Here is a 27,060-nt window from a genome sequence, read left to right on the forward strand (position 1 = left end):
TTGACGGGAATTGAACCTGGGACCCTTTGATATGCAGGCCAACACTCTATCCACTGAGTCAAACCGGCTAGGGATAAGTTATTACTTTTGCTGACAAATGTATAAGCCTAGGTAAAATAAAGGTATCATACTTAATTCTGATAACTCTAAAGACATATCTGTTTGACTTTTTGGTTTTTTATTTCTTAAAATATATTTTTATTGATTTCAGACAGGAAGGGAGAGGGAGAGATAGAAACATCAATGATGAGGGAGAATCATTGATTGGCTGCCTCCTGCACACCCCATACTAGGGATCGAGCCCGCAACCCGGGTATGTGCCCTTGGCCAGAATCGAACCTGGGACTCTTCAGTCCTCAGGCTGATGCTCTATCCACTGAGCCAAACTGGCTAGGGTTCTGTTTGATTTTTTAAAAATATTTTTATTACTAATAGAAAAAACAGAGGGGCAACTTGTATGGCATTAAGATTGTGATTTTAGGAGATTAAAAATGGCGGCAGAGTAAGTGGATGATGCATGGACATGCTCCCAGGAACAAACTGGAATTACAACTAAAATATAGAAAAACTGCCCTAACTGGTTTGGCTCAGTGGATAGAGCATCGGCCTGCGGACTCAAGGGTCCCAGGTTCAATTCCAGTCAAGGGCATGTACCTTGGTTGTGGGCACCTCCCCAGTGGGGAGTGTGCAGGAGGCAGCTGATCGATGCTTCTCTCTCACCAATGTTTCTAACTCTCTATCCCTCTCCCTTCCTCTCTGTAAAAAAATCAATAAAATATATTTTAAAAAATAAATAAAATAAAATATAGAAAAACTTCCTGAATAATCAACGGAAAATTTGCAGGAGAGAACCCTGATATCCAAAGACCGAAAGTGGAGACCACATAGAGACTAGAAGGAGAGGGGGAGGCACGAAAGGGAAGCACCCACAGACAGCAACTGAAGGTCCTGAGAGATATCTCAGCTGTGGGGGGTTGTCACTGAGAACTCTGGAGTCTAATCCATAAGCTGGGTCCCCTAATAGAGCACCAAAACTGAGGAGGATACCCACATAACATCTAGCTGTGAAAAGCAGCAGGGTGCTGTCTGCCAGGGAGTAACAGCTGAAAATTCAGGCACCTTCTTAAAGGGCCAATGCACAAAATTCCGTGTGGAGCCACCCAACTTGTGCTCCAGCAGAGGGAGGGTGAAGTGCACTGGAGCTGTGAGAGCAGAACCCAGGACTGAGGACTTGGGGTATAGAGCTGAGAAGGCAGACACCCCAAGTTTCCTGGGCTGAGTCATTCCCTCACACAGAGGAGGACATCTTTCCCACATAGACATTTGCCTTGCCTGTGGGGGAAGACAGTTGACACACCCTATTGGAAAACACCTTGCCCTGAGGCCACTTAAGAGATTAAAAATAACAGCCTCCAGACAGAAGCAACTGCTCCTGCCTGTTGGAAAAAAAACTCTTGCCACACCTGAGGACCATTGCCTGGGAGGCAATTCAAGTGGAATCCTATCAGTCTGGAGGCTTTGAGTCTTTGCCTGATCCAATTAGTCAGAAACAGCCTTTAACACTGTCCTGCGCTAGAGATTGAGAGGTCTAGAGGATCTCCCTAATATATAGTCACAAACCCAAACAGACAGCCAAAATGAGGATACAAAGAAACAACCCCCAAATGAAAGAACAGAGAATTCTCCAGAAGAGGAGATAAATGAAGGAGAGATAAGAAATTTATCTGAGCCCTAGCTGATTTGGCTCAATGGATAGAGGGTCAGCTCCCAGGTTCGATTCCAGCCAAGAGCACATGCCTGGGTTGCAGGCTCGAGCCCCAGTAGGGGGCGTGCAAGAGGCAGCCAATCAATGATTCTCTCTCATCATTGATATTTCTATCTATCTCTCCCTCTCCCTTCCTCTCTAAAATCAATAAAATATGTTTTTAAAAAAGAAACTTATCTGAGCCCTACCCGGTTTGCCTCAGTGGATAGAGCATCAGCCTGCAGATTGAAGGGTCCCAGCCAAGGGCACATGCCCTAGTTGCAGGTTCAATCCCCAACAGGGGGAGTGCAGAAGGCAATTCCAGTCAAGGGCACATGCCCTAGTTGCAGGTTCAATCCCCAATAGGGGGGGTGCAGAAGGCAATCAATGAATGATTCTCTCTCATCTACCTCTCGCTCCCTCTCCTCCCTCTCTGAAATCAATAAAAATATATTTTTAAAACAGGAAGAAAAACCTACTAGACTTAATAAATGAATTCAGCAATGTAGCCAGGATACAAAATTAACACCCGGAAATCTATGGCTTTTTTATACACCAATAATGAACTCACAGAAAGAGAAACTAAAAAAAAATCCCATTTACCATTGCAACAAAAAAAAAGTAACACACCTAAGTATAAACTTAACTAAGGAGGTAAACTATAGGACAAAAAAACTGCAGGACGTTGAAAAAAGAGATAGAGGAAGACATAAACAAATGGAAGAATATACCGTGTTCATGGATTGGTAGAATCCACATCATTAAAATATCCATACTACTGAAAGCAATCTATAGATTCAATGCACTCCCTACTAAGATACCAACAGAATATTTCACAGACCTAGAACAAATTCTCCAAAAATTCATATGGGATAGAAAAGACACCAAATAGCTGCAGCAATCCTGAGAAAGAACAAAGTTGAGGGATCACAATACCAGATATCAAGCTATATTGCAAAGCCATTGTTCTCAAAACTGCCTGGTACTGGCACAAGAACAGACATATAGACCAATGGAACCAAACAGAGAACCCAGAAACCGACCCAAACCACTATGCTCAATTAATATTTGACAAAGGAGGCAAGAGCATACAATGGAGTCAAGACAGTCTCTTCAATAAATGGTGTTGGGAAAATTGGACAGATACATGCAAAAAAATGAAACTAGACCACCAACTTACACCATACACAAAAATAAACTCAAGATGGATAAAGGACTTAAATGTAAGACACGAAACCATAAAAATCTTAGAGGAATCCACAGGCAGCAAAATATCAGACATATGTCATAGCAATATAACTCCTAGGGCAATGGAAACTAAAGAGAAAATAAACAAATGGGACTACATCAAAATAAAAAGCTGCTGCACAGTGCTCGCTTTGGCAGCACATATACTAAAATTGGAATGATACAGAGAATATTAGCATGGCCCCTGCGCAAGGATGACATGCAAATTTGTGAAGCGCTCCATTAAAAAAAAAAAAAAAAAGATTCTGCACAACAAAAGAAACCATCAACAAAACAACAAGAAAGCCCACCGCATGGGAGAACATATTTGCCAATGTAATCTCCGATAAGGGTTTAATATCCAAAATTTACAGGGAACTCATACAACTTAACAAAAGGAAGATAAACGATTCAATCAAAAAATGGTCAAATAATCTAAATAGACACTTTTGAAAGAGGACATACAGAAAGCCAAAAGACATATGAATACATACTCAAAGTCACTAATCATCCGAGAGATGCAAATCAAAACAACAATGAGATACCATCGCACACCTGTCAGAATGGCTATCCTCAACAAATCAACAAACGACAAGTGCTGGTGAGGATGTGGAGAAAAAGGAACCCTCCTGCACTGCTGGTGGGAATGCAGACTGGTGCAGCCACTGTGGAAGACAGTATGAAGTTTTCTCAAAAAATTAAAAATGGAACTGCCATTTGACCCAGTGATCCCACTCCTAGGACTATATCCCAAGAAACCAGAAACACCAATCAGAAAGGATATATGCACCCCTATGTTCATAGCAGCACAATTTACAATAGCTAAGATTTGGAAACAGCCTAAGTGCCCATCAGCAGATGTATGAATTAAAAAAATTGTGGTACATCTACACAGTGGAATACTACACTGCTATAAAAAAGAAGGAACTCTTACCATTTGCAACAGCATGGATGGACCTGGAAAGCATTATGCTAAGTGAAATAAGCCAGTCAGAGAAAGATAAATATCACATGACTGCACTCATTTGTGGAATATAATCCTATATAATAAAAGGCTAATATGCAAATTGTCCCCTGACCTGGAATTCCACAGGGGGTTCAACCAGGAGTTTGACCAGGGGGTGGGGCCAGCCAGCCAACTGACCACATCCCCTCCCCCAGCCGACCAGCCCAATCAGCCCCATGGGGTAGGTGAGCAGGCCAGACCTCCCACCCCCACCCCTACCGCCACATGAATTCATGCACTGGGCCTCTAGTGAACAACATAAACTGATGAACAAAAATAGAGCCAGTGAAAAAAAAATTTTTACAAGTAATCCTATTATTTGCAGATTTTTAATATCTCCTACAACTTTTGTGATATTATACTGTTAGTACAGTTTTGGTAACATTATTATATTTGAAATCATTTTTCTTGAAATATTAATGTTTATTGCATGTAAATGGCTAATTATTTTTATCTATAACCTGGTAATAGATTTATTTTGAATATTGAAAAATAAATAAATAAATAAATAAAAAAATATTTTTATTGATTTAAAAGAAGAAGGGAGAGATAGAAACATCAATGATGAGAATCTTCTGCACATCCTCTACTGGGGATCAAGCCCACAATCCCCCCGCCCTGACCGGGAATTGAACCATGATCTCCTGGTTCATAGGTCAATGCTCAACCACTGAGCCACACCAGCCAGGCATGACATATCTGTTTTAATTAAACTAACACACTTAAACTAGCTTTAATGACAAATATTTTCCCAGATCATGTGATTCTGAGAAAGCATTTGGGTTAATTTCTGTATTTCTGAGAATTTTAGAATACCCAATACTTAATTTATAGAAGCACTTAATTCCATTAAACCAATTAAACATAGCTGTTTTACAAGTTGGCAACACCATTCCAAGGTAGAAACTACTACACCAAAATAACACATATATAGACACACATGAATATATGGCTTCTAAAAAAGAGGTGGGATCTGTTCCAAGGAGCTTCTGCCCGCCCACCCGCCTTTATCTGCCAGCCCCTATGCTAACAGAGGTGTAGACATTCTAACATCTTTTTCTAGTTTCAGTTCTTCCTTTCTAACCCTGTCTTTTGCCTCTAGGTGGGCATCTGTGACCAGCCTACAGTTGCAGCCATAAATGTCCTGCCTTGCCACAGTGCAGTTCCTTAAACAGGTATGAGACCAGCCAGCATTTTCAGAGTGGCCCCCATACTCATGCACAGTCCACTTGTGTCTAGCATACAGCTCATCCCTCCCCACACAGAGGTCAATGGCCAGGTCGACCCCCTTTACCAAAGCCCATTTCTTTGGTCTCCTGGCTGGCTTGCCAATGGTTAGTACACACACACCCAGGAAAAAGCCCCAAGACTGAAAACCTACCTCCATAAGCAGAGGGTGGGGAAAGACCAAAGAAAGCTGCCACTCCTCTCTAATAATGGTTTTTAAAGGGAAACTGACATAGAGGTGTGTCTTGAGTGGCTGCAAGTTGAAATTGATCCCCATGCTGCTTGGCAGGTGCCAAAGAATTGTACAGGGTAAAGGGAGGAATTGTCATATATACTAACTAGAGGCCTGGTGCATGAATTCCTGCACCAATGGGGTCCCTTGGCCTGGCCTGCGGGATCGGGCCAAAACCAGCTCTCTGACATCCCCTGAGGGATCCCAGGTTGTGAGAGGGCGCAGGCCAAGCCGAGGGACCCCACCAGCGGGAGGTTGGCCAGCGGGGAGGGGCCGTGGGAGGGCTCCAGGGCATGTCCAGCCCATCTCGCTCAGTCCTGATTGGCCGGACCCCAGCAGCAAGCTAACTTACCAGAGCATCTGCCCCCTGGTGGTCAGTGCACACATCATAGCGAGCAGTTGAGCAGCCTTAGCACATCATTAGCATATTACACTTCAATTGGTTGAAAGGCCAACCGGACAAGCGGACACTTCGCATATTAGGCTTTTATTATATAGGATATGTGAATGCTGCTAGGTATGGGAAAATACTTCACATACTTGAACATGTCAGGACAATCTGTTCCAGGAACTGGCACATAGCAGGAGGCAAAAGAGGGGTGATTTGTGTCAGAATGAACATCAAGTACAATCAGAAAGGTTTTTTTCGGGGGGTGGGGGAGGTTTACTAAGCAATCTCCCCGTTCTAGTCCAGGTTGGCTCTCAGGTCCCTCTGGGGAAAGACAGTCTTTCATGCCTTTCTAATTCCCTATCAGTCCATCTAGTTCAATGACATTATCTCACTCCTTTGATAAGAAAATCAAAGCCCTGCCCTAACTGGTTTGGCTCAGTGGATGGAGCATTGGCCTGTGGACTGAGGGGGCCCAGTTTCGATTCCGGTCAAGGGCATGTACCTCGGTTGCAGGCTTGTCCCCCATCTCACACTGATGTTTCTCTCACTGTGTCTCTCCTTCTCCCTTCCACTCTCTCAAAAGATCAATGGAAAAATATCCTAGGGTGAGGATTAATAAGAACAAAAAGAAAATCAAAGCCCAGATTCCTCAAGTCAGCAGGGCTACCTGCTGAGTTGCCAGAGGTGAGGGTCACTGTCCTGTCTCCGGCAGCTGACTTAAGGCATGAAGGTTGTGAATAAGCAAGTGAAGCAGAAGGCTCCAGACCGGCCTCACCCCAGGCCTGAGTAAGTGGAGGAACTGGAGCCCTTCTAGGAGAGCACCCACAATGCACAGAGGAGAGGTCTCAGAGAACAGCCAGAATGCAAATCTTTATTACGAACTGGTTTCAACAAGAAAATGAGTGTTTATACCTAGAAACATGGGCAGCTCTCCCCCAGCAGCACCCAGGGTGGGGAAGGAAGGCAGGAGTATATCTAGGGTTTTCCCCTCCCTGCCCCAGGAGAAGTGGGACCCCACGGAAAGGTCCAAGTTCCTTCCATCCAGCTGGAGGCCCTGCGACTACCTCACCCAGGACAGCCAGCAGCTGCGGGCAGGAGGCTGAGCAGCTAAGGACCAGCCCTGGAGGGAGGTGTATAGAGAGGTCCAGGATGCGACCCCTCTAGGCTGACATCAATCACCAAGGGGGTGTCATGGGCTGAGGGTTCTGAAGATATGACATCACCACGGCAGAGATGGACAGCCTGAGACCGGAGAAAGGTGTCAGTCAAGATGGGAAGGCTTGGGTCCTCCCTCCCCTTACATAGGAGTCCCTCCTTCTCTAGGCCCAGCCTCACATGAAGCTACTCATCATTTGCTTAGTGTCTTCAGAGCTCCGGGAATTGGCGAAGCTGATGAAGGAGCAGTAGACAGCAACCCAAGCGCACCACTTCAGCTGGGGAAAGGTAGGTAGATGGGTGGGTTAGGTCAGTGGAAGGCAAGGGGCATTCCCAGGCACTGGTTCCAACCCACTGATTTCAACTGGGGCAGCTTAAACCTTGTCCCCCTAACCCCCAGGAGTCCCTCTGTCTCATCCACCCATAGCCTACTCCAGGTACAGAGTTTCTGGCCCTACCCCCGGGCCAGTGCCTCTGACCCCACCCTCAGACCTAAAAAGACTAGACTTCGACATAGCCCATCATGCTAATGACCCCTCTCTTTCTCCATCCCCTCCAAGTTGCTTTAGAGTCTGGCCCCACCCTCACACCAACCTCCCACAGACCCACCCTGACCCGGATTCCTGACTTCCCCCAAGGCTTTGGCTTCCTCCGTCCAGCGTCACCCCAGCCCCGCCCCCTCAGCGCCGGCCCCGCTTCATTCCGAATCCGCCCCTGGCCTCGTAGTCCAGCGGAGACACGCAGCCCTGCCCACCTTAAGCATGAGGCCGCACATGCTGAAGATCATGCCGAGCAGGTTCATGTAGTCCGGCGTCGGGTCGTCCAAGGCCGGGTTACACTCGCTCGGCGGAGGCTTGTACCTGCGGCGGGATTGAGGGTCAGGGGCACTCACGTGCCGCCCCCGGATGGACGAGCGCTTCCCTACGCCCCGACCCACAGTCCGAGCCTCGTTCCCATGACGCTGGGGTCCTTACCTCAGCACTTTGTTGGGCCTCCGTGGGTCCGACATATTGTTCGTGGACATAGCGAGTCGGAGAACGCCCCTGTTCCGCTGCCGGAGTTGCCCCTTCCGGCGTGGAAACCGAGGGTGCTTTTTACAGTCACACCCGCAGCCCTCGCGCTTCCGTACCTAGCGGCGGGGGGCCAGGTGGTGGCGGGAGAAACCTGGAACCTGGAGGGAGCCTGCAGTAATGGTATTTCCCAACATTACCTCCAAAAAGCCGAAACTTTGAGTCCGGAAGTGGGAAACCGGAAGTAGACCGTAGGGACAATAATAGGGTTGCACCAAGCGAGAGAAGCTCGCAAACTTCTGTCCAGACCGAAGTGAGGCGGCGAGGAAGGCTTCCCGGAGCCATGTCTTTCCCTGAGCCAAAGCCGCGTGGCCCGGTGCTGCCGCAGAAACGGCTGAAGACGCTAGACTGCGGGCAGGGAGCCGTGCGAGCCGTGCGATTTAATGGTGAGCGCCCTCATCTTCATTCCGAGTCGGCCTGTGGCCTCTCGAGGTCAGCAGCCCGGTAACCCCCGCCTGGTCTTCCCAAGTGGATGGCAATTACTGCCTGACGTGCGGCAGCGACAAGACCCTGAAGCTGTGGAACCCGCTAAGGGGGACGCTGCTGCGGACGTACAGCGGCCACGGCTACGAGGTGCTGGACGCGGCCGGGTGAGCCGGGGCCTGGCCGGGAAAGGGGCATTGAGGCGGGGACCCCAGGTCGATGCTGACCTTCCCTCCCCTGCCCGCTAGGTCCTTTGACAACAGCAATCTCTGCTCCGGCGGCGGGGACAAGGCGGTGGTGCTGTGGGATGTGGCGTCTGGGCAGGTCGTACGTAAATTCCGGGGTCACGCAGGGGTGAGTACGAGCAGAAAGAAGCCTCATTAGAGCGGGGATAGCGGAGGGGACCCGCATTATTGTGCAGGGGTGACAGGTACCCTCTCACACACACATATTACAGCGCATTCACCAGGCCCCTTCCTTGCAGTACCCTCAAAACCTTTCACCTCCTCTACCCCTAGTTTTTGTCCTCACTTTAATCTGCACTGGGAACCCTGTCTTTATCCCAATCCCTCAAAGACCAGCCACCTCTGAGTGGTAGTTCCTGTTTCGCAGAAGGTGAATACGGTGCAGTTTAATGAAGAGGCCACAGTCATCCTGTCAGGTGAGTATGTGACCTAGGCAGGCAGGGGAGCCCCTGCCCCCAAAACCTGACCTCACCTTCATGCTGGCCTCACAGGCTCTATCGATTCCACTATCCGCTGCTGGGACTGCCGCTCTCGGAGGCCCGACCCAGTGCAGAAGCTGGACGAAGCCAAGGATGGTGTGTCCAGTGTGAAGGTGTCAGACCATGAGGTCCTGGCAGGGTGAGTGGAGCTAGATCATTGCCCCTCCCCCTGCGTATCATAGCTGCCTCTGTGCTTAAAGTCCACTCTCCTCACCGTGCCTCCCAAGACCCTGACCTCTCAGCTTTTAGGCATTCCCAGCCTCATTTCAGGTAAATATGCCAAGCATGCTTTGCAACTGCTCTTCCTCTGCCTGGACTGCCTTTCTACTACTTATTGCAAGTGTTTTTGAGCACCTCCCACAGGCCACTTTTTAGGCAATGAGCATGTAGCTGTGACTAAGACAGGGAAATGAGGAAAAAATTTCCTGCCCACAGAGAGTTGCTATTTAAAAAATAAAAAATTCCCATGCAGCCAAAACCGGTTTGGCTCAGTGGATAGAGCGTCGGTCTGCGGACTGAAAGGTCCCGGGTTCGATTCCGGTCAAGGGCATGTACATTGGTTGCGGGGATGGGCACATCCCCGGTACCGGGTGTGCAGGAGGCAGCTGGTCGAGGTTTCTAGCTTTCTATCCCTCTCCTTTCTCTCTGTAAAAAAATCAATAAAATATATTTAAAAAAAAAAAAAAAATTCCCATGCAGAGCTGCTCAAGTGTTGCCACAGCCCAAGAGAGTGCCATTCCCACCGTGGGGGGAGTTTGGACTGTCCAGCCTGTTGACTGGCTGTTCCCACGCATCTTCCCACAAGGTGGCTCTTTTTCGTTCTTCAAGTCCCAGTTCAGATGTCACCTTGGGAAGGACTTCCTATATTACCCTCAGTCAGTGAGGCGCCAGAAATTTCTCCTGGCTTGGTCGAAGCTGTGTCCCAAGCCATCCCTTCCTGCTATAGAATCTGGCCCAGAGAGGATGCTCGGTGCCTATCAGAAACGAATTGGGTAGTTCCTGATTGGTCCGTGGGTCTGGATCTCAAAGCCAGTGCCTCAGAATTCCATTCACGAATTCACTTCAGTGTATGTTTTCTTTTTTTGTTAATCCTCACCCAAGGATATTTTTTCCGTTGATTTTTAGAGAGGGTGGAAGGGAAGAGAGACAGAGAGAAAAACATCGATGTGGGAGAGACACATCGACTGGTTACCTCCTGAACTCACCCCTACAGGGGCGGGGGAACTACAACTGAGGAATGAGCCCTTGATCCAGAATTGAACCCTCGACCAGGGTGCACTGGCCCCAGCTGAAACTTTAATTGGATCCACCCTCTCTTGTAGCTCCGTGGATGGCCGGGTCAGGCGCTATGACCTGAGGATGGGACAACTCTTCTCAGACTACGTGGGCAGTGAGTGTGGCCAGGCTGTGGGCCAGGCAGGGGAGGCAGAGGCAGAGGCAGCCAAAGGGGCCCCAGCCCACCTGCCTATCCACCTCTCCCCTCCCCCCAGGCCCCATCACTTGCACCTGCTTCAGCCGGGATGGCCAGTGCACCCTGGTGTCCAGCCTGGACTCCACGTTGAGGCTTCTAGACAAGGACACAGGGGAGCTGCTAGGGGAGTGAGTCCCTGGGGTTGTGGGGCCCCTCCCCCCACCTCTGCCCCTGGTAAGGCCCAAGCCCCACCGATCCCATCCACCCCCAGGTACACAGGCCATAAGAACCAAGAGTACAAGCTGGACTGCTGCCTGAGTGAGCGTGACACGCATGTAGTCAGCTGCTCCGAGGATGGGAAGGTGTTCTTTTGGGACCTTGTGGAGGTGAGCCTCTCCACCCCCACACTGCACTCTGTCCCCACTTTGTCTTTCCCTCAGTCATTCTCAGACCTGAAAAAGGGAGTGCTATTAGAACAGTGGCTAGAAGGAGTGAGGGCAGGAAAGGCATTCCAGCAAAGGAAACAGTATGTGCTAAGGCTTGAAAGTGTGGCACGCATTGGTCAGGAAATAGCAGCACTTCAGGATGGCAGTGGCAGTGGCAGCAGCAGGAGCCACGTCAGGCAGGGCCACCAATGCCAGGCTGAGCCACTGGGACCGACTCTGAGGGTGGGGGAACCAATGGCGACATCTAACCCTGGGGGAGATTAGGCTGTAGTTGTTCAGGAAACCTGAGCTACTTCTGAGCATCCCTGTGGTTTCTAGCTCACAGCCGTGAGCCCTATCCTGATGTGTCCCAGGCTGAGAACAGACAGGCTGGACTTAGGGGTTCTAGGGCTAGAGAGTCTCATGGAAGAAGATGTGGGTGCTGGGGCTTGGCCAGGGGAAACAAGTCCCTTAAGAGGATGGAGGGAACTGGGGGACGCTGGGAACTTGAGGTGCCAGCTCTCACTCGGGGGACTGAGAAAGAGCCAATATTCTGCCTACTTCTTGAGGATCTGATAGAGCAGAGGTCACACTGGAGGAAGGGGACATTTCAATGTAAAGAGGAACCGTGGCCTACTTGAGAAACTGTATGGGGAGCTGCTGTGTCTGGGTTGAGGAAGGAAGTGCAAGCACTGATGCTGCCAAGTAGACCTATAGCGCCTCCATGGCGGCAGGGGGAGGGCAGCTGAAAGCCGGACATAACTGGCTCAGAGCGGGGTGGTGGCCTCTGAATATAGTCTAAAGCAGCGGTCGCCAACCTTTCGGACCTCACAGTTGGCGACCACTGGTCTAAAGGCAGAACCAAAAGGATTTACAGATAAAGAGGTGTGAAAAAGACTTCCCAAGGTTTTGGCTTGAACACCTGGAAGGACAGAGCCACTGAGGGGCTCATTTTTGGGCAGACTAGTTTTGCAGTGAATGGAACGCCATTAGAACAGTGGTTCTCAACCTTTCTAATGCCGCGACCCTTTAATACAGTTCCTCATGTTGTGGTAACCCCCCAACCATAAAATTATTTTCGTTGCTACTTCATAACTGTAATTTTGCTACTGTTATGAATCGTAATGTAAATATCTATGTTTTCCGATGGTCTTAGGCGACCCCTGTGAAAGGGGTCGCGACCCACAGGTTGAGAACCGCTGTCAGGCGTCGCCTAAAACCATTGGAAAACACAGATATTTACATTACGATTCATAACAGTAGCAAAATTACAGTTATGAAGTAGCAACGAAAATAATTTTATGGTCGGGGGTCACCACAACATGAGGAACTGTACTAAAGGGTCGCGGCATTAGGAAGGTTGAGAACCACTGCATTAGAAGCAGATGGCTGAAGGTCAGGGGATGGGAGGTTCACTGATAACTGCTCCCCTCCTTCTTGTTCCACAGGGTGTCCTGGCGCTGGCCCTGCAGGTGGGTTCTGGTGTGGTGCAGTCACTGGCCTATCACCCAACAGAGCCCTGCCTGCTGACTGCCATGGGGGGCAGCATCCATTGCTGGCGGGAAGAGGCCTACGAGACTGAGGGTGGCACTGGTTGAGGCCAGGGGACCCACCACCACTAAGGACACAGATACAGATTCTGGACCACTGAGACCATTTATTCCAGATGTGCTACTGACCAAGGAATGGGGGAGGGGCCGGGTCTGAAAACAAATAAATAGGGGGCGGGCCACAGCTGTCAGTCTTTGTTCTTCTCAGGTGTGAAGGCATTTACCTTCTGGGCAAATGTTTCAGCCACAAGCAAGGGGAAGACCAGGGAGGCATCAGCATAGACCTGTGGAGGGGACCCAGGTAACCATGGAACCCAAAGCTACAGCTTGGGAGACCCTACACCCCAGCAGGCTGGCTGGCCCTCACCTTGACAGGCTCTGCATCCATCTTGATCTTGCCCCAAGAGACAGCTTCGTCCGGCCGAGCACCAGAGTCCGAGCCATCAAACTCCTGGGCCGTGTTGATGTAGACAGCATAGTCAGCCCCATTCCGCTGGGGGGACAGGGGGGACAGAGTCAGCCAGTCACAGGAGACAGACACACACATACATACAGAGGCAGGGCACTGCGGCTAGAGAGGCTGAGCCATGTGTCCTAGATAAAGGAGGGCCCCTCCCTACATCAGTGCTGGGCAGTTAGGGGTTGGGGAGTTACTAGGAAAAGGATAGGTATAACCCTGTCACATATGCCACCAACTCTATCTTCAGAAGACCTCTGAACCCCATCACTTCCCTGCCTTGGTTCCTACACTGGTCCTGGCCCTAGCTGTTCCCCCTGCGGCAGCCAGAGGGCACCCGTGAGCACCTGAGTCACAGCCCTCAAGGCCCTGCAAGTCTTGCCTCTCACCATCCCACCTCACCTCCCTCTCTCCCCTTCACAGGCCTCCTAGCTGTTCCTTAACTTATTTCAGCCACCTCAGAGCCTTTCCACTGCTGTTCCCTCTGCAGGGACCTCTTCCTCAAGGCAACCACATGGCTTAAGGGAGCATCTACTAAATTTGCTCTACTCACAGGTCACATTTCCCAGAAAGGATTCCCTTTTTGGAACAGTGTACCTTTTTATTACCATCTTGTCACCCCTCCTTTTTCTCCTGGCAATGACTGCCACCTAACTTACTGTCTGTCTCCCCCCACTAAAACATCACTCTCAGGAAGGCAGGGATCCTGGCCTGTCCATGGCTGTGTCTCCAGCACGGGGCCTAGGCCTAGCACACAGACATCTCTACATGGCAGACCCAAATGCCACCCCCATACTAGGGACCAGGTGCTCCATCCCCACTCACCATGAGGTTGGCATTTGCGATGTGGTGCTTGACCAAACCCCCACCCAGGATAATCATGCCAGAGCGCTTGGCAAAGATGGCCTGTGTGTTGATGAGCCTCAGATCTGGGGAAGAGCACTGTGATCAGGCCCCGAGCCCAGCCAGTCCTCCCCCTCCCCTCCCCCCCCTCCCACTACTCTGGCCCCAGCACCTCACCCTCCACGATGTCCAAGACCAGGCCCGGGTTCTTGTAGGAATGGAAAAAGATCATGTCGCCCAGCGAGCCATCTGTGAGTGCCGGGCTCAATACGGGGATGTGGTTCTGGGGGAGTGCAGGACAGGACAGCCTCAGGAGTCAGATCCTGGTGGGGATAGGCGGGTCCCCATTCTGGCAGCATTCCCTCTCTGCCTGATTCTGGGCATGGTGTTTAACTTTTCTGGGCCTCAGTTTCCATGACTGTAAAATGACAGTAACAACAGTACCTCCCTCACAGATGAGGAAGCAGTTATAAGAAAACCCACCCGAGCACACAAAGAATAGCAGGCTGTGTTATTTTTCCCATTGCTGGACTTGATAGCCTCTGAGGGGCAGTGGGCCCTAAGACAGGCCCCGGGGGGGTTGCTAAGCACTGCCCAACTGCTCCCAGGTGGTGTAGGAGTAGAGCCAGGAAATGAGGACCACACTCAATAGCTGTGTGACCTCAGAAAAGCTGCTTCGCCTGTGTCTGAAATTCCTCATCTAAGAGTGCAGGTGATGAGAACAGCACTGACTCCCTAGGTGACTCTGAAGGTGAAACAAGTCCAGCTCCTCACCTTCTGGGCCCAGTAATACACTGACTCTGGGTTGTTGATCTCCTTGCCGAGGCGGGCAATCATCTTGGAAGGCGTCCACTTCACACCCTGGGAGGGGACATCAGCTCCAGTCAATGGTGCCTTCCCTTACTGCCACCAGGCTAGCCCCCCAGGTTGTTCCAGCCCCACCTCTGTGTTCTGCTCCAGCACCATCTGGTCCAGAATGGGCATTAGCCAGTCCTCAAACTTGCAGTAATTGTCATTGGGCACCAGCAGGTTCCCAATCCTGGAGACAGGAGGCAGATAGGCATCAGGCCCCAGGACCCTCAGTCCAGCTCCCCTGCCCAACACCACTTAGGCCCCCCACCTGTTAATCCCGTTCTCACGTAGCTCCTTCCCTCTGAGGCTGAACTCGCCCAGGTATGTGGGTGCCAGGCACTTGATGAGATCCTCCTCCACGCCCCCAGCCGTAGTAACCAAGACATCCACCTGCAGCCACATGCAATGAGGTTGGCCCAGATAGGAGGACCCTGCCCACATTCTGGGCAGGGCTCCAAACTCCCAACCCTCATCTAGTAACTTTACAGGAATGTCTGCTGCAAAACAAAACTCAACCCTGTCCCTCTGCTTAAAACTGACCCATATCTCCCGATCTTACTAAAATGACCAGTAATCTTATTGCCCATTGAGAGCCAGAGAGGTCAAGGCCACAGCCCAGCCCATCAGCTCCTCACCATGTTGTGCTGCACGAGATAACGGATGGTCTCACGGATGCCTGAACTGATGAGGTTGGACGTGTAGCCCAGGAAAATGGTGCAGCCAGTGAGTGGGCGGCGGCTCTGGGTCAGGTCTTCGTGCTGGTCTTCATCCTCCGGCAGAGGCTCCAGCTTCTTCTCTATCTGTGTGTAAGAGGGGTCAAATTAACCTCTGAACCCAAACTCCAGCCCAAGGACCCCAGTGGTTTTCAGAATTACACTCTGCTCCCAAGCCCTGCCCACTCAGAGAAAGAGGACCACTTATACCAGGAACCAGGGGAGGGAGTGCAACTCCGCCCCTTTCACAGGTTGGCTCTGGGGCACATACACACTCACGCTTTGCCTCACTCGGGAATCAGCATCTTTTAGGATTCAGCCGCCTTTCCCCTGGGAGGAGCAAATCCAAGGCCCTACCCTGACTTAGGCTCTTCCAATTCCTCCTTCCAGGGCACGGTCTAGCCCTAGGCTCCTTCCTTTTCAGAACACACACAAAGACCATAAACCGCCCTCTACCTAGAATCAGTCCCCGCCCCCTTATTGAAGTTAGGATGTCGCTGCTGGGGGGGCAATTTCCCATCCTAACACAGAAACTCCAACCCCCGGTAAGGCCCACCTCTCCAACTATTGGGCCGCCCCAACGGAGGACACGCCTCTTTCTCAGATAAGCCCCGCCCTCTCCAGGAACTGCACTGCGTTGGTGCTACTAGAGGCCACGCCCCCTAAGCTCTGGAAGTCCCGCCCAGCCTCACCATGGCATTGATTTGATGCACCGCGCGCCCGAAGTTGGTAGCCTGAAAACCAGTGGTGCCGAAGGCTTCCAGCATCGCGTGGTAGTCCACGCCACGGTTGAAATCGTAACCCCGGACCTGGGCGCTCTCGGACGGCAGCGCCGAGCTGTGCTTCAGCACAGCGGCCAGCGCCGCCGCCGGCGCCTCCCCTTCCGGGGGGCCCTCCATGCTCCTGCCGCCGCGCTCCGATCAGAGCAGTCCCAAGCCAGGCCTTCAGTGGCCGCAAACGCTGTGCCGGGCACGCGCTTCTCTGCGAGAGCACAGGAAACAGGGCTCGGAAAAAAACTGGAGCGATAGACCGGAAGATGTTTAGTCACATGACCGTCTTCGAGGCCTCTAGTCCGGGGCGTGGCCAGTTGCGAAATACGGAAGCCGCTTAGAGCCGTTATTCCTTTCGCGACGCGCCTCACAGGAAGGACTACTTTCATCGCCGCCTACTGGAGACCCACAGCGTTGCGGGGCGCTTGTCCTTTTCGTTTCTGTCCCCTGGAGTGAGAGAATGGCTTCTTCAACGTCCCCTTGGACAGAATTCAAGTCATCGGGAACTGTCAGACAGTTCCTGCCACTGAGCTTCTCTTATCAAATAGGATGTTCATCCTTGTCCGTACCTCACAAGTCTCCAGAGCCTCCACATGCTTCATAGCCCTCTAGTCTTCCCCAGGCAGCCCCAGCTGTCATCTCCTCTGGGAAGCCTGCCCTGACCTTCCTCTGGGTAAGGGATCTCCTCTGGGATCCCGGGCTGACATCTCTTTCCCTCCAGCAAGACTGAGACCCTCAAGGGTGGGGACTGTATCTCATGGGTCCTTCTAACTGTGCACAGGGTCTGGTCCACAAGGTACCACTTTAATCACTCACTCTACATTTATGGAGTCTGTGTTGGTGCAGATTAAGCAGTGAATAAGGTGCAGACCCTGCCCTTCTAGAGCCCACAGTTTGTTTGGTGAGACAGAAAGTTAACAATAGTGCTACGTGCTATTCAGGATTTCAACAGGATGATGCAAGAGCCTTTAGCATGGGGTGGATGAAGGGTTTGGTGCCCTTGGAGGGACAGGTGATTGAGGAAGGACACCAAGGAGGTGACTTTAAAAAAAAAAAAAAAGGATTTCAGAGAGGAAGGGAGAGAGAGAGAGAGAGAGAGAGAGAAAACATCAATGATGAGAGAGAATCGTTGATCAGCTGCCTCCTGCACGCCCCCTACAGGGAATCGAGCCCACAACCCAGGCATGTGCCCTTGACTGGAATCAAACCTGGGACCCTTCAGTCCACAGGCCAACAAGGCAGGAGGTAACATTTGAGCCAAAGGCAAAAGGCCAAGAAAGGCCCCATATGTGAACTTATGGGGGGAGGCCATTCTCCCACTGCCCCCCATTGGGAGAGAACAGCCAGTGTAAAGGCCCTGGGGCTGGAAATGAGCCTACTCAATTGGAAGAACAAACATCCTCCTGGACATTCTTAAAATTCCCTGCTTGGATCTCATATTCACCACCTCACTTCCTCCAGGATGCCTGCCCTAATTACCCAGTCTTGCCCCTACCTTACTTGTGTTGTCTTTCTTTTCTTTTTTTAATATATTTTATTGATTTTTTACAGAGAGGAAGGGAGAGGGAGAGAGAGTTGGAAACATTAATCAGCTGCCTCCTGCACACCCCCTACTGGGGATGTGTCCGCAACCCAGCTACATGCCCTTGACCAGAATCGAACCTGTGACCCTTCAGTCCGCAGGCCAACGCTCTATCCACTGAGCCAAACCGGTCAGGCTCTTGTGTTGTCTTTCATAGCACTTACAACATTGTGTTTGCTGTTGCCTGTCTGACTAGAACAACAGCTCCATGAATGCAGAATTTTGTCTGGTTTCACTACTGATCTCCTTACCCTAAGCAGTGCTGGACTCATATTGGGATCTCAGCAAAGATAATGAATGAATGCATGAATGAATGAATGAATGAATGGATGAATGAACGAACGAACGAATTCAAGGGCATCAGTGTGATCCATGAAGAATGAAGGAGGGAGCCGAAACCAGTTTGGCTCAGTGGATAGAGTGTCGGCCTGCGGACTGAAGGGTCCCAGGTTTGATTCCGGTCAAGGGCATGTACATTGGTTGGGGGCACATCCCCGGTGGGGGGTGTGCAGGAGGCAGCTGGTCGATGTTTCTCTCTCATCGATGTTTCTAGCTCTCTGTCCCTCTCCTTTCCTCTCTGTAAAAAATCAATAAAATATGTTTTTTTTTTAAAAAAAAAGAATGAAGGAGGGAGAAGTTGATAAGTGAATTCAGAGTGGGCAGGAGGTGCCAGACCAGGCAGGACCCTATGGACTGGAGTAAGAAGGGTGGGTTTTATTCCTAGAGGCTGAGAAACCACTGGAGAGTTTTAAAAAGGAAGTGAGGGCCCTAGCCAATGTGGCAGTTGGTTGCATGTCATCCCGTTCACCACAAGGTTGCCGGTTCAATTCCTGGTCAAGGCACATGCCCAGGTTTCCAGGCTCTATCCCCAGTAGGAGGCATGCAGGAGGCAGTCAATTGATGTTTCACTCTTACATCATGTGTTTCCCTCTCCCTCTCCTTTCCTCTCTCTCCCAAAATCAATTTAAAATCTTTTTTAAAAAAGGAAGTGAGAGACTAAAAATAAGATTCACCATCTTAACCATTTTTAGTGTATAGGTCAGCAGCATTAAGCACATCACATGGTTATGCAAACAGTTGCAAGCACTATCCATCTTCAGAACTTTTTTATCTTCCCAAACTCTGCCCAGCTCCCCATTCCCTTACCCCAGCCCCTAGTACCTACCATTTTACATTCTGTCTCTATAAATTTGATTCCTCTAGGGACCTCATATGAATGGAATCATGTGTCGGTTTGTGACTGGCTGATTTCACTCAGCATAATGCCCTCAAGGTTGGTTCACCCATGTTACTCTGATTTATTTTTTAACATTTCCCACTGGCTGCCTTGAGAACAGTGGCGGGGGTGGGGGTGGGGGTGGGGGTGGACCAGGGTGGACTGGTCCAAGTGAGCAAGGATGGAGATGGGACCCATGTGGTGGTGGAGAGAAGAGTCCAGGTTCAGGACCTAATTTGAAGGTTCATTGGCTGGCACTTGAGAAAGGATTAGAAGTGGGGATACTGGAAAGAGAGGAATAAAGGAGTCTGAGATTGGGCCAGGGCAGTTTGGCGGATGGTGGTGAATCTGTGGGCAGAAGGTCTGTGGAGAAGGCAATCCAGAATCCAGCATTGGCCTAGGTAGGTGAGAGACACCAGAGAGATGGGTGGGATGGACCAAGGAGGCTGGAGGGTCCCCAGGTGGACCGAGGTCAGGGAAGGGCTGGGTTGGGGCAAAGGAAGCCATCAGCATAAGCCAGTGGACTGAGTCATCCATGTTGTGGATCCCGGGACAGTGAGTGTAGATGGAGAGGAGAGGCAGGGATGCACCTGAGCCTGGGGACACTGCACATTGGGGTACAGAGGCTGGTACAGGGGCCAGTTAGCAGGGAATTAAGCAGGTCAGTGAAAGACCAGGGCCATACACTCCCTCCACCGAGGTAACACAGACCACAGGGTGCCCACCAGGCCTCCTGGGCACGGAGCCCCTGGCCTGAGGCAGCTGCTGCTGCTGTCACTGGTGACATTTCACTCCATGAGTGTCCTGGCTTCAAAGTCTCTGCGGGGATCAGGGAGGAGGGGACTGGAGAGGCCAGGTGGGGAGGGAGGGAGGGGGGGAGAGGGAGAGAGGCAGAGCAGGGCCACCGGAGACCTGAGCAGCCAGGAGTCGGCCAGAGTCCTCAGCTGAGGTAAGTGGTTCTGATGGGTGCGGAGCATCCACCCCTATCCCAGTTCTCAGGGGACACCAGAAGAGGTGCAGGGACCCTCGGGTGGCCCTAGGACTCCAGGTCTGGGGTTCAGCCTGCTGCCTATGGCCCTTCTCCCCCTCCCGCAGATGTCCAGCAGGGAAGCCATTGGCTGCGACATCGGGCAGGCCCGCCAGGCAGTGGAGCAGCTGAGGATGGAGGCTGGCATCGATCGCATAAAGGTGAGGCTGAGGCCAGATGGGCACGTCTGGGCGAGGGGACGGAGGGACAGCCACGGTCTGGCTGACTGAGCTGGCCTGCAGGTGTCCAAGGCAGCCGCGGACCTGCTGCAGTTCTGCATGGAGCAGGCCAAGAGCGACCCGTTCCTGGTGGGCATCCCAGCTGCCACCAACCCCTTCAAGGAGAAGAAGCCTTGCGCCATCCTATGATACTGGCCCCGAGGGCCCCTCAATAAACATGAAGTAAAGGCTCCTCAGGGCGTGGTGAGCTGCAGTGGGGGGGAGTGGGGAGCTGCAGGCTTGTAGGGGCACCAGGCCCAGCCCCCTCCCCGGCCCACTCCGGGGTCACTGCCACGGGGGCACACCCCCTGGACTCTGGACGGAAGAGCACACGCCTTTCTCACCACTCCCTGCCCACACCTATGGGCTAGCCTTAGCACGTCCCCTCTCCCTCTGCACAAACACATTCAGGGGCAGCTCCTTTCTACACGCCACTGCACACTGATACATCCACGTCACACACACAAACACAGAGGTGTCATCACACAGACAGGTGCCCACATCCTCCAGAATCTCCCTCTTCCTCTCACACGTGCACACTCACGGGCATGCAGACAGTCACAGATAGGGTTACAGTGACATCACACACAGCCAGCTAACTCGCCTCCCTAGGGATGCACAGACACACATGATCCCAAGAATGCACTTGGGTGGACACAGGCGCGCCCGGACATACACAGCAGAGGCCAGGGTAGCTGGGTGGATGGTGATGAATTTGGGGGCATCCCCAGCATCCTAGCCCCAAGCAGGCACCACTCCAGGCCACAGCACCAGTACATCAGGTTTATTTCCCCTTCGCTCTCAAGGGAAAGCAGGCGTCCAATTGTAAACAGGACCTGAGGGTGGGCTGGAACATGGAGCACAGACCAGGGACCCTGCCCAACAGTGGCCTGGAGTCCTTGTACCCCAGGCCTGAGCCCAGGGCAGCACCAGAAAAGGGGAGGGCCACCCCCGAGAACAGAGGCCTTGACCCAGCCTGCCGGCCAGCAGATCCACATCCATATCCAGGTCTGCCTGCTCAGGACTGGAGCCTCCAGACTTCCAGCGACAGGCCCCCAGAGGCGGCCACCACCAGGTTGCCCTCAGCACAGATCTGGGCAGGGACATGAAGACTCAGGGGCGCTCTAGGCAGCCAGCAGGGCATGTGGGGCAGGGCACGTGGCATAGGGCCTTACCCCATTCAGCACGTTGTCGTGGCTTCGGGTGCAGATGGTCCTTGGTGGGTCTGTGGGCACGTGAACCTGGTGACGGGCAACAGACAAAGGTCAAGAGGTGTGCCCCCCCCCACCAGTGGGGGGTGGAGTGGGAGGGGGCTTGTCATGGGGCCTCACCCGGATGGTCTTATCAGTGGACGTGGTGTACAAGGCCCCCAGCGAGTGTTTGATCCCTGTGATCTGGGACCTGTGGCCCACATCGAAGGACTGCAGGAAGGAGGGACAGGTGACACTCAGGCAAGGCTCTCCTCAGGCTAGTCACCCATCGCCACGGGGGGTCTAGGGGTAGGGAGGAGGCTCAGGAGGGGGGGCGGGAAGGGGCAAAGGCCCTGGCAGACCCGGACAAGTTGGAAGCAGCCGTCCCGGTTGGCGAAGACGTGCAGCAGACCATGGTTGTCACCAGCCCAGAGCTGGGGCTCTTGGTAGGACATGCAGAGCAGGTAGGAGTCCAGCTGTGGGAGGGACACGGGACGAGCAGCTCAGGCTGGGCCATGCCGCAGCCCTGCTCCCTGGGGACGTTGGGGAGGGCTCACCTGAAGCCGCTGCAGGACGCTGTTGGCCCGGCGGTCGAACACAACGAGCGTGTGGTCCTCACTACCCGAGATGATGTGCCGGTCATCCGCCAGCAACGCCAGCACCGCGCTGGAGTGCAGTCGCCGGCTCTTCAGCAGCGCTGGGCCGACTTTGTGGGTGATGGGCCAGGGAGGAAGGTGACATCAGAGCCCCTCAGAGGCACCCCCAAGCCAACCCCAGGATCCAGGGCCTCTGTGGTCTATGGCAAAACCCTTGGTCAGCTTCCGGCCCCCACTCCCTATCCTACAAATGACCTGTCTTTCCTCTCCTCTCCTCTCCAGCTGAATCCATGCCTCCCAGGCTCCCAGGCCTGTGCCACCCCCATCTCCTGTCCCACATCTCTCCTCCTGTCCCATCTGCTCCCAGTACAGAGTAGACAGGCAAGTCCCAGCATAAAATGCCAACTAATGCCAGCAGATTCCCCGTCACCCCTACCCCCACTCAGCTCTGTCTGGATGAGGTGCACTGGCCCTTCAATTAAACAACGTAAGAATAAAAAAATAACAAAAAGGGCTTATGTGCCGGGCAATGTTTGTTCTAGGGATTTTATGAAACTAACAAGCCACCAATGTTCTTATTATCATCTCCTCCCATTAACCCTAAAGGGCGAGAGTTGTTATCTGATTTTACAGGTAGGAAAACTGAGGTTCAAGTTTGACTGGGGTCGTACAGCTAGGGAGTGGGAGAGCCAGGATTCTCGGGGGCCATCTGCCTCCCACCCCACGGGATTCCGGCTCAGAGGCCCTCCTCCAGGTACCCTCTATGTCCTTTACTCCACCCCCACCCAAAAGTCCCCTTTGCTGCCCGCAGCATAGCACAGGCCATTCTGAGGGGTTAACATCGGTGTACGTGCCTGTCACCCAGCCCGAGTGCCTCCTTCCCCAGCATGACCCTGGGGCCCCCAGGCAGCCCTGTTCTCCCCAGTCCAGGCCCCTGGCCCACCTCTGGGGTCGTAGACTGTCACCTTCTTGTCATAGGTGCCAGTCACCAGGATGTCAGGCTGGTAGGAAAGGCACAGCACAGCCGCCTTGCCCCTGGGGACACATAGAGCACGAGGCTGGGCTGTGGCCAGGCAGAGCCCTGCCCCGCTCCTGCCCCTCCTCAAGACCCCTCACACTTTATCTCGCCAAACTGCTGCCCGTCAGCTGCCATGTCCCAGAGCTTCACCGTGCTGTCCCAGGAACCGGAGCACACTCGGTGGTCCAGCGCTGCCAGCGACCACACCCAACCCTGTAGGACCAGATCCGTGTGACAGTCCTCATTTCACAGATGACCAGATGGAAGGCCAGAGGAGGAAGACAACCAACCCAAGAACCCAGAGCAACAGCAGAGATTAGAGCTGAAGTCTGCAGGTCTGTCCCTCTGCCGAGCTCAGGATACACATACCCCCTCACCCAACAATATTCCCAAATCAAGTTCTGCGGAGACTCAGAACCTGCGATGGTTTGAGGCCACATGACAATGAGATTAAATATAGGGCCTCCATGCCATGGCTTGGGTAAATGACGTCCCCTCCCTCAGTTTCCTCATTGGGAAAATGGGCATAAAAACAGTCCCTGTCTCAGGGGATGATCTACAGAGTGCTGGCTGATGACTGATTTATTCCTCACCAGACCCTCTGAGAATACTGTCAAGTGTCCCATTCTACAAATGAGAAAACTGAGGGCACAGAGAGGTTGAGTTCCTCGCCCAAGGTCACACAGCCAGGAAATAGCAGAATGAGAAATTGAACCCAGCAGCCTGGCTCGGAGACCAAGCTCTTGGCCACCAGCCTAGATCACCCCACTGACTGGTGAAGGTGCCTCTCCATGGCCACTTCACACAAGACGACAGTCATGCTCAGAGCAATCAGATCCCCAAGGGCAGCCTCCTAACACCCTGCCCTGGGCCTCTCAAGGCATACCTGACATCGACTGAGCACCTACTGTGTATCCAAGTCTGAGTGACGCTCTTAATGGCTGTTCATTTCATTCAACCTAACTGACCCTGGACAGAAGTAGAAACTGAGGCCCCGAGAAGTCATACATCACACCCAAAATCACACTAATAATAGCAGAGTAAGATAGTCATCTGTCAGGACTGGTGCTAAAACCCGAAGTCACAGCACCCTACCTAGGCCTCATGCTTCCTACAGCCTTACCTTGTGGGTGCTGTTCTGGGTGCCAAGGGCCTTGACCAGAACCCGGCTGGGTTCCACCCCAAGCTGCCGCAGGTCCCACAGGTTGACATTGCGATCCCGGGAGCCCGACAGACAGAATGTCCCACCCTGGGAGGGGAGTAAGGCGATATTGTTGGGGTCACCCTGGCCCACCCCTGCCTGGCCTCTCACCAAACCCCATCTCACCTGGAACAGCAGCACTGAGTCAATGGAAGCAAAGTGCCCATCAGCCAGGCAGAAGTACTCAGCCCAGCGCCCATCCTCCGCCCAGCGTGACAGGTGCTGCTCCAGCTCAATACAGGCCGCCGGCCAGTCAAAGTCCTCCTCTGTGGGGTACCACAAGTGGGGTCTCTGCTGGGCAGGAACTCTGCTACCCACACCAGTTATCCAAGCCTTCCCCTGGTTCCCAGGGAGCCCAACCAGCACCAGACTTGGAGAAACCCCCCATCTGGATCCCTTCCACCACTCCAAGGAGGCCCAGGCTCTAGCTTTGGGACCACTGCCTCACCCACCTTCGAAGCAGGACCCCAGTGTTCTCTCCCCTCCCGCAGGTCACCTCTGTTTCCAGAAACTGGGGGAGTGGAGTCTCAAGACCACCTTCTCGGGCCTCATTCACCAACCCATGTCTGGGAGATAGCAGCCTCAGGACATTAAGATCCTTCCTCACCCCTGACTGAGGTCTGACCTCAATCCTTCGGTCTGGGCACAGGAGCTAGGACTTTCTGCCTCAGCCATCCAAACCAGACCCAGGAGAGTGTTTCTTCTCAAACTATAAACCTGGGAGAGTTGTCAAGATGCAGAACCCAAGCCCTAGGTGCAGAGATTCAGTGATATGGATGGAGTCCAGGCATCTCTGTTTATCAAGCTACTCGGGAGAGTCCCATCACTTCAAGGCCACCAAGCTGTCTTATCCCCGAGGGACCAATGACCTTGGGGGAAGGGGTGATGACCACAAGACCCTACCTAAGATCCCAGGCTAGACCCTGGGCTTGAGGATCTGTGATTTTGGCATCAGAGATTCCTAACCCCCAAACCCTACCTTAGGCTCAAGAGTTGCAGGTTCAAGAGTCCCTGCCTCACCACCACCTAGGTCAGGGCTCTAGGGGTAAGGGAATCACTAGTTGCTGCATCTTGACCCAGAACCTGAAGATTCTTGGGTTTACCCTGAGCCCCAAGCAGATTCCTACAATCTGAGACTTTCAAGTCCCTGTGTCAACCCCCAGCCAGGGATCAGGGCCTTTGTACCACCACCAGAACCCAAGCCTGATGATCGCTGGATCCTGAGTTCACAGGACCCCACACCCCCAGACAGGTTTCTACAGCTTCAGGACACCAGATGTCTGCCTCATGGTCCACTCAGAATTCAGGGACTTCGGCACCACCAGTAACTACCTCAGCCTCCACAGGAGCTGCGACAGACAGGAAGTCTGCTCTAGGGGCTGCGCTCACAGCATCCCAGATACACCCTCCCTGGCCCTAAAGCTGACCTGGGCGGGCGACCCTGGCCCCCCGCGTGCGCACCTTCCACCACTGGATAGGGTGCGCGTACGCGGCGCTGCGCGCGTAGCCTCCAGGTGACATGGTCACGCACAAGGTCGCGCAGCGCGTGGCACACGCGCGGCAGGACATGGAGCACGAGGCGCGCGTCCAGGTAGGCGCAAATCTCGAGTAGCAGCTCCGGGGGAAGGCTCAGCAGGCCCGGGACCCCCACGGCTCGGGTCTTGGACGCGGTCCGCGGCTCCAGGGCGCCAGGGGACCGGGCGGACGCGGACAGCGGAGGGTCGCGCAGGGGTGTCAGTCCTAGTTTCGGTGGACTGAGCACGCGGGCCACGTAAGCCTCGGCCTGCGCGTCTGGGTCAGGCTCCGGCTCCGGGTCCGAGTCATCGTCCCAGGCGTTGGGATCGTCGCGCGGCCCTGGGGGCAGCTCCATGGCGACCGAGTGGGCGCGGCCGGTGGTGCCCTGTCAGCGGCAGGCCCCCGCGTCCTGTCTCCTAGGCAGCGCGAGGGCACTTCCGGCTCTGCCTGATGACGTCAAGGCGCCGACCGGAAGTGAGCGGTTCGCGTGAAACTGGCTGGATACTGTCAACCTCCTCGCTCCTGGGGTCTCGTTCTGGAGCTGCATAGGTCTGGAAAATGCAGATTTCTGGCTCCTGCGTTTTTAAAACAAGCACCTCCGGTGGTACCGAGGCAGGCCAGCCGACTCTGGTTTGAAAAACGCGGCCTCTGGAAGGCACCTTTCACAGGTGACACCAAGATTAGAAAAGCGAAGCCCCTTTTCCGGGTTGTCCGGGGCAGTGATTCGAACTCCTCTCTCTTTCCGTAGCTAGAAACGCGCTGTTACACTGCAGAGGCTTCGGTGGACCAGTACTCTGAATCATGCTGACAAACATAGCACCTGACTGACAGCCTTTGAGCCAGGCAGCGTTAACACATAACACTTGTGCCCTCCGCCAGACTCCTCATATGCACAAAGCTTTGTTCCAACATTATCTCCCCAGAGTCCCTACTGTAAGATTGCGACCGTCTTCCCCACTGTTCTCTCCCCTCCCGCTGTATTTTTCTCTATGGGACATGTCACTGTTTCCTTGTTTATATTCTATGTCCCCTCACTAAGATGTATACATTTGGGTTAATGTCGGATGTGTCAGCATTATCCCCAGGTTGATGCAGGTGATCCTTGGGCCATACTGAGGTTGCCACATTTTATTGTAAGGCTTGCCCATCTCTAGAGCGGAGCAGTTTCTCATTTGCCTTAGTAACTAACTATTTTACCTATCGCCCACAAGCCTGGTGCTGGGCTGAGCTTTCTACAAAAATGTCTCACTTGCCATATGGTAAATGGGAACATGGGC

At 52.8% G+C, this 27,060-nt stretch overlaps 5 protein-coding genes and 1 non-coding gene across 10 annotated transcripts; 3 read left to right on the forward strand and 3 right to left on the reverse strand.

The window, feature by feature from the left end:
- The first annotated feature begins 3,114 nt into the window (after positions 1-3,114).
- On the forward strand, positions 3,115-3,221 carry LOC129149584 (U6 spliceosomal RNA). The gene has a single exon (XR_008556466.1). It is a non-coding gene; the product is annotated as a U6 spliceosomal RNA (small nuclear RNA).
- A 3,463-nt stretch (positions 3,222-6,684) lies between these two features.
- On the reverse strand, positions 6,685-8,177 carry WDR83OS (WD repeat domain 83 opposite strand). Its single transcript, XM_008157948.3, has 4 exons — positions 7,957-8,177; positions 7,737-7,842; positions 7,163-7,260; positions 6,685-7,069 (listed from the first exon to the last, which is right to left on the reverse strand). Exons 1-4 carry the CDS (start codon positions 8,004-8,006, stop codon positions 7,003-7,005), a joined length of 321 nt encoding a protein of 106 aa, XP_008156170.1. The 5' UTR covers positions 8,007-8,177; the 3' UTR covers positions 6,685-7,002.
- Positions 8,178-8,252: 75 nt separating this feature from the next.
- Positions 8,253-12,633, forward strand: WDR83 (WD repeat domain 83). Its single transcript, XM_054717340.1, has 9 exons — positions 8,253-8,438; positions 8,522-8,642; positions 8,724-8,829; positions 9,088-9,136; positions 9,212-9,338; positions 10,522-10,589; positions 10,690-10,798; positions 10,882-10,996; positions 12,484-12,633. The coding sequence occupies exons 1-9, from the start codon at positions 8,336-8,338 to the stop codon at positions 12,631-12,633; spliced, it is 948 nt and encodes a 315-aa protein (XP_054573315.1). The 5' UTR covers positions 8,253-8,335.
- A 39-nt stretch (positions 12,634-12,672) lies between these two features.
- Positions 12,673-16,507, reverse strand: DHPS (deoxyhypusine synthase). 5 transcript variants are annotated; one of them, XM_008157950.3, is made up of 9 exons: positions 16,143-16,503; positions 15,373-15,537; positions 15,006-15,127; positions 14,828-14,924; positions 14,660-14,746; positions 14,063-14,168; positions 13,868-13,971; positions 12,953-13,078; positions 12,673-12,869 (listed from the first exon to the last, which is right to left on the reverse strand). In XM_008157950.3, exons 1-9 carry the CDS (start codon positions 16,347-16,349, stop codon positions 12,774-12,776), a joined length of 1,110 nt encoding a protein of 369 aa, XP_008156172.2. In that variant the 5' UTR covers positions 16,350-16,503; the 3' UTR covers positions 12,673-12,773. The 5 variants fall into 5 exon arrangements, with proteins under 5 accessions (XP_008156172.2, XP_054573312.1, XP_054573313.1 ...); XM_054717336.1 differs by lacking the exon at positions 12,673-12,869 and having other exon boundaries at positions 12,970-13,078; positions 14,063-14,208; positions 16,143-16,506; XM_054717337.1 differs by lacking the exons at positions 13,868-13,971; positions 14,063-14,168 and having other exon boundaries at positions 16,143-16,507.
- A 3,582-nt stretch (positions 16,508-20,089) lies between these two features.
- Positions 20,090-20,413, forward strand: GNG14 (G protein subunit gamma 14). The gene is made up of 2 exons (XM_008157947.3): positions 20,090-20,206; positions 20,288-20,413. Exons 1-2 carry the CDS (start codon positions 20,090-20,092, stop codon positions 20,411-20,413), a joined length of 243 nt encoding a protein of 80 aa, XP_008156169.2.
- Positions 20,414-21,032: 619 nt separating this feature from the next.
- On the reverse strand, positions 21,033-26,213 carry FBXW9 (F-box and WD repeat domain containing 9). The gene is made up of 10 exons (XM_008157946.3): positions 25,730-26,213; positions 24,395-24,534; positions 24,191-24,316; positions 23,168-23,280; positions 22,993-23,084; positions 22,011-22,159; positions 21,816-21,929; positions 21,595-21,684; positions 21,439-21,504; positions 21,033-21,356 (listed from the first exon to the last, which is right to left on the reverse strand). The coding sequence occupies exons 1-10, from the start codon at positions 26,136-26,138 to the stop codon at positions 21,282-21,284; spliced, it is 1,374 nt and encodes a 457-aa protein (XP_008156168.2). The 5' UTR covers positions 26,139-26,213; the 3' UTR covers positions 21,033-21,281.
- Between the last annotated feature and the right edge of the window lie 847 nt (positions 26,214-27,060).

Source organism: Eptesicus fuscus, chromosome 6 (assembly GCF_027574615.1).
Source record: "Eptesicus fuscus isolate TK198812 chromosome 6, DD_ASM_mEF_20220401, whole genome shotgun sequence".
Taxonomy (NCBI): domain Eukaryota; kingdom Metazoa; phylum Chordata; class Mammalia; order Chiroptera; family Vespertilionidae; genus Eptesicus; species Eptesicus fuscus.

Excerpts from the sequence above, each read along its gene's own strand:
- WDR83OS (XM_008157948.3), bottom strand. The coding sequence starts at position 8,006 with ATGTCCACGAACAATATGTCGGACCCACGGAGGCCCAACAAAGTGCTG. Across the intron at positions 7,261-7,736 it reads TGTGCGGCCTCATGCTTAAG|CTGAAGTGGTGCGCTTGGGT; the intron begins GTGGGCAGGGCT and ends ACCTTTCCCCAG. Across the intron at positions 7,070-7,162 it reads CAAATGATGAGTAGCTTCAT|GCTGTCCATCTCTGCCGTGG; the intron begins GTGAGGCTGGGC and ends CTCCGGTCTCAG.
- WDR83 (XM_054717340.1), top strand. The coding sequence starts at position 8,336 with ATGTCTTTCCCTGAGCCAAAGCCGCGTGGCCCGGTGCTGCCGCAGAAA. Across the intron at positions 8,830-9,087 it reads AATTCCGGGGTCACGCAGGG|AAGGTGAATACGGTGCAGTT; the intron begins GTGAGTACGAGC and ends CCTGTTTCGCAG. Across the intron at positions 10,799-10,881 it reads ACAGGGGAGCTGCTAGGGGA|GTACACAGGCCATAAGAACC; the intron begins GTGAGTCCCTGG and ends ATCCACCCCCAG.
- DHPS (XM_008157950.3), bottom strand. The coding sequence starts at position 16,349 with ATGGAGGGCCCCCCGGAAGGGGAGGCGCCGGCGGCGGCGCTGGCCGCT. Across the intron at positions 14,747-14,827 it reads TGCTGGAGCAGAACACAGAG|GGTGTGAAGTGGACGCCTTC; the intron begins GTGGGGCTGGAA and ends GTCCCCTCCCAG. Across the intron at positions 13,079-13,867 it reads TCGCAAATGCCAACCTCATG|CGGAATGGGGCTGACTATGC; the intron begins GTGAGTGGGGAT and ends CTGTCCCCCCAG.
- GNG14 (XM_008157947.3), top strand. The coding sequence starts at position 20,090 with ATGGCCCTTCTCCCCCTCCCGCAGATGTCCAGCAGGGAAGCCATTGGC. Across the intron at positions 20,207-20,287 it reads CTGGCATCGATCGCATAAAG|GTGTCCAAGGCAGCCGCGGA; the intron begins GTGAGGCTGAGG and ends GCTGGCCTGCAG.
- FBXW9 (XM_008157946.3), bottom strand. The coding sequence starts at position 26,138 with ATGGAGCTGCCCCCAGGGCCGCGCGACGATCCCAACGCCTGGGACGAT. Across the intron at positions 24,535-25,729 it reads ACCCTATCCAGTGGTGGAAG|AGGAGGACTTTGACTGGCCG; the intron begins GTGCGCACGCGG and ends GGTACCCCACAG. Across the intron at positions 21,357-21,438 it reads ACGACAACGTGCTGAATGGG|ATCTGTGCTGAGGGCAACCT; the intron begins GTAAGGCCCTAT and ends GTCCCTGCCCAG.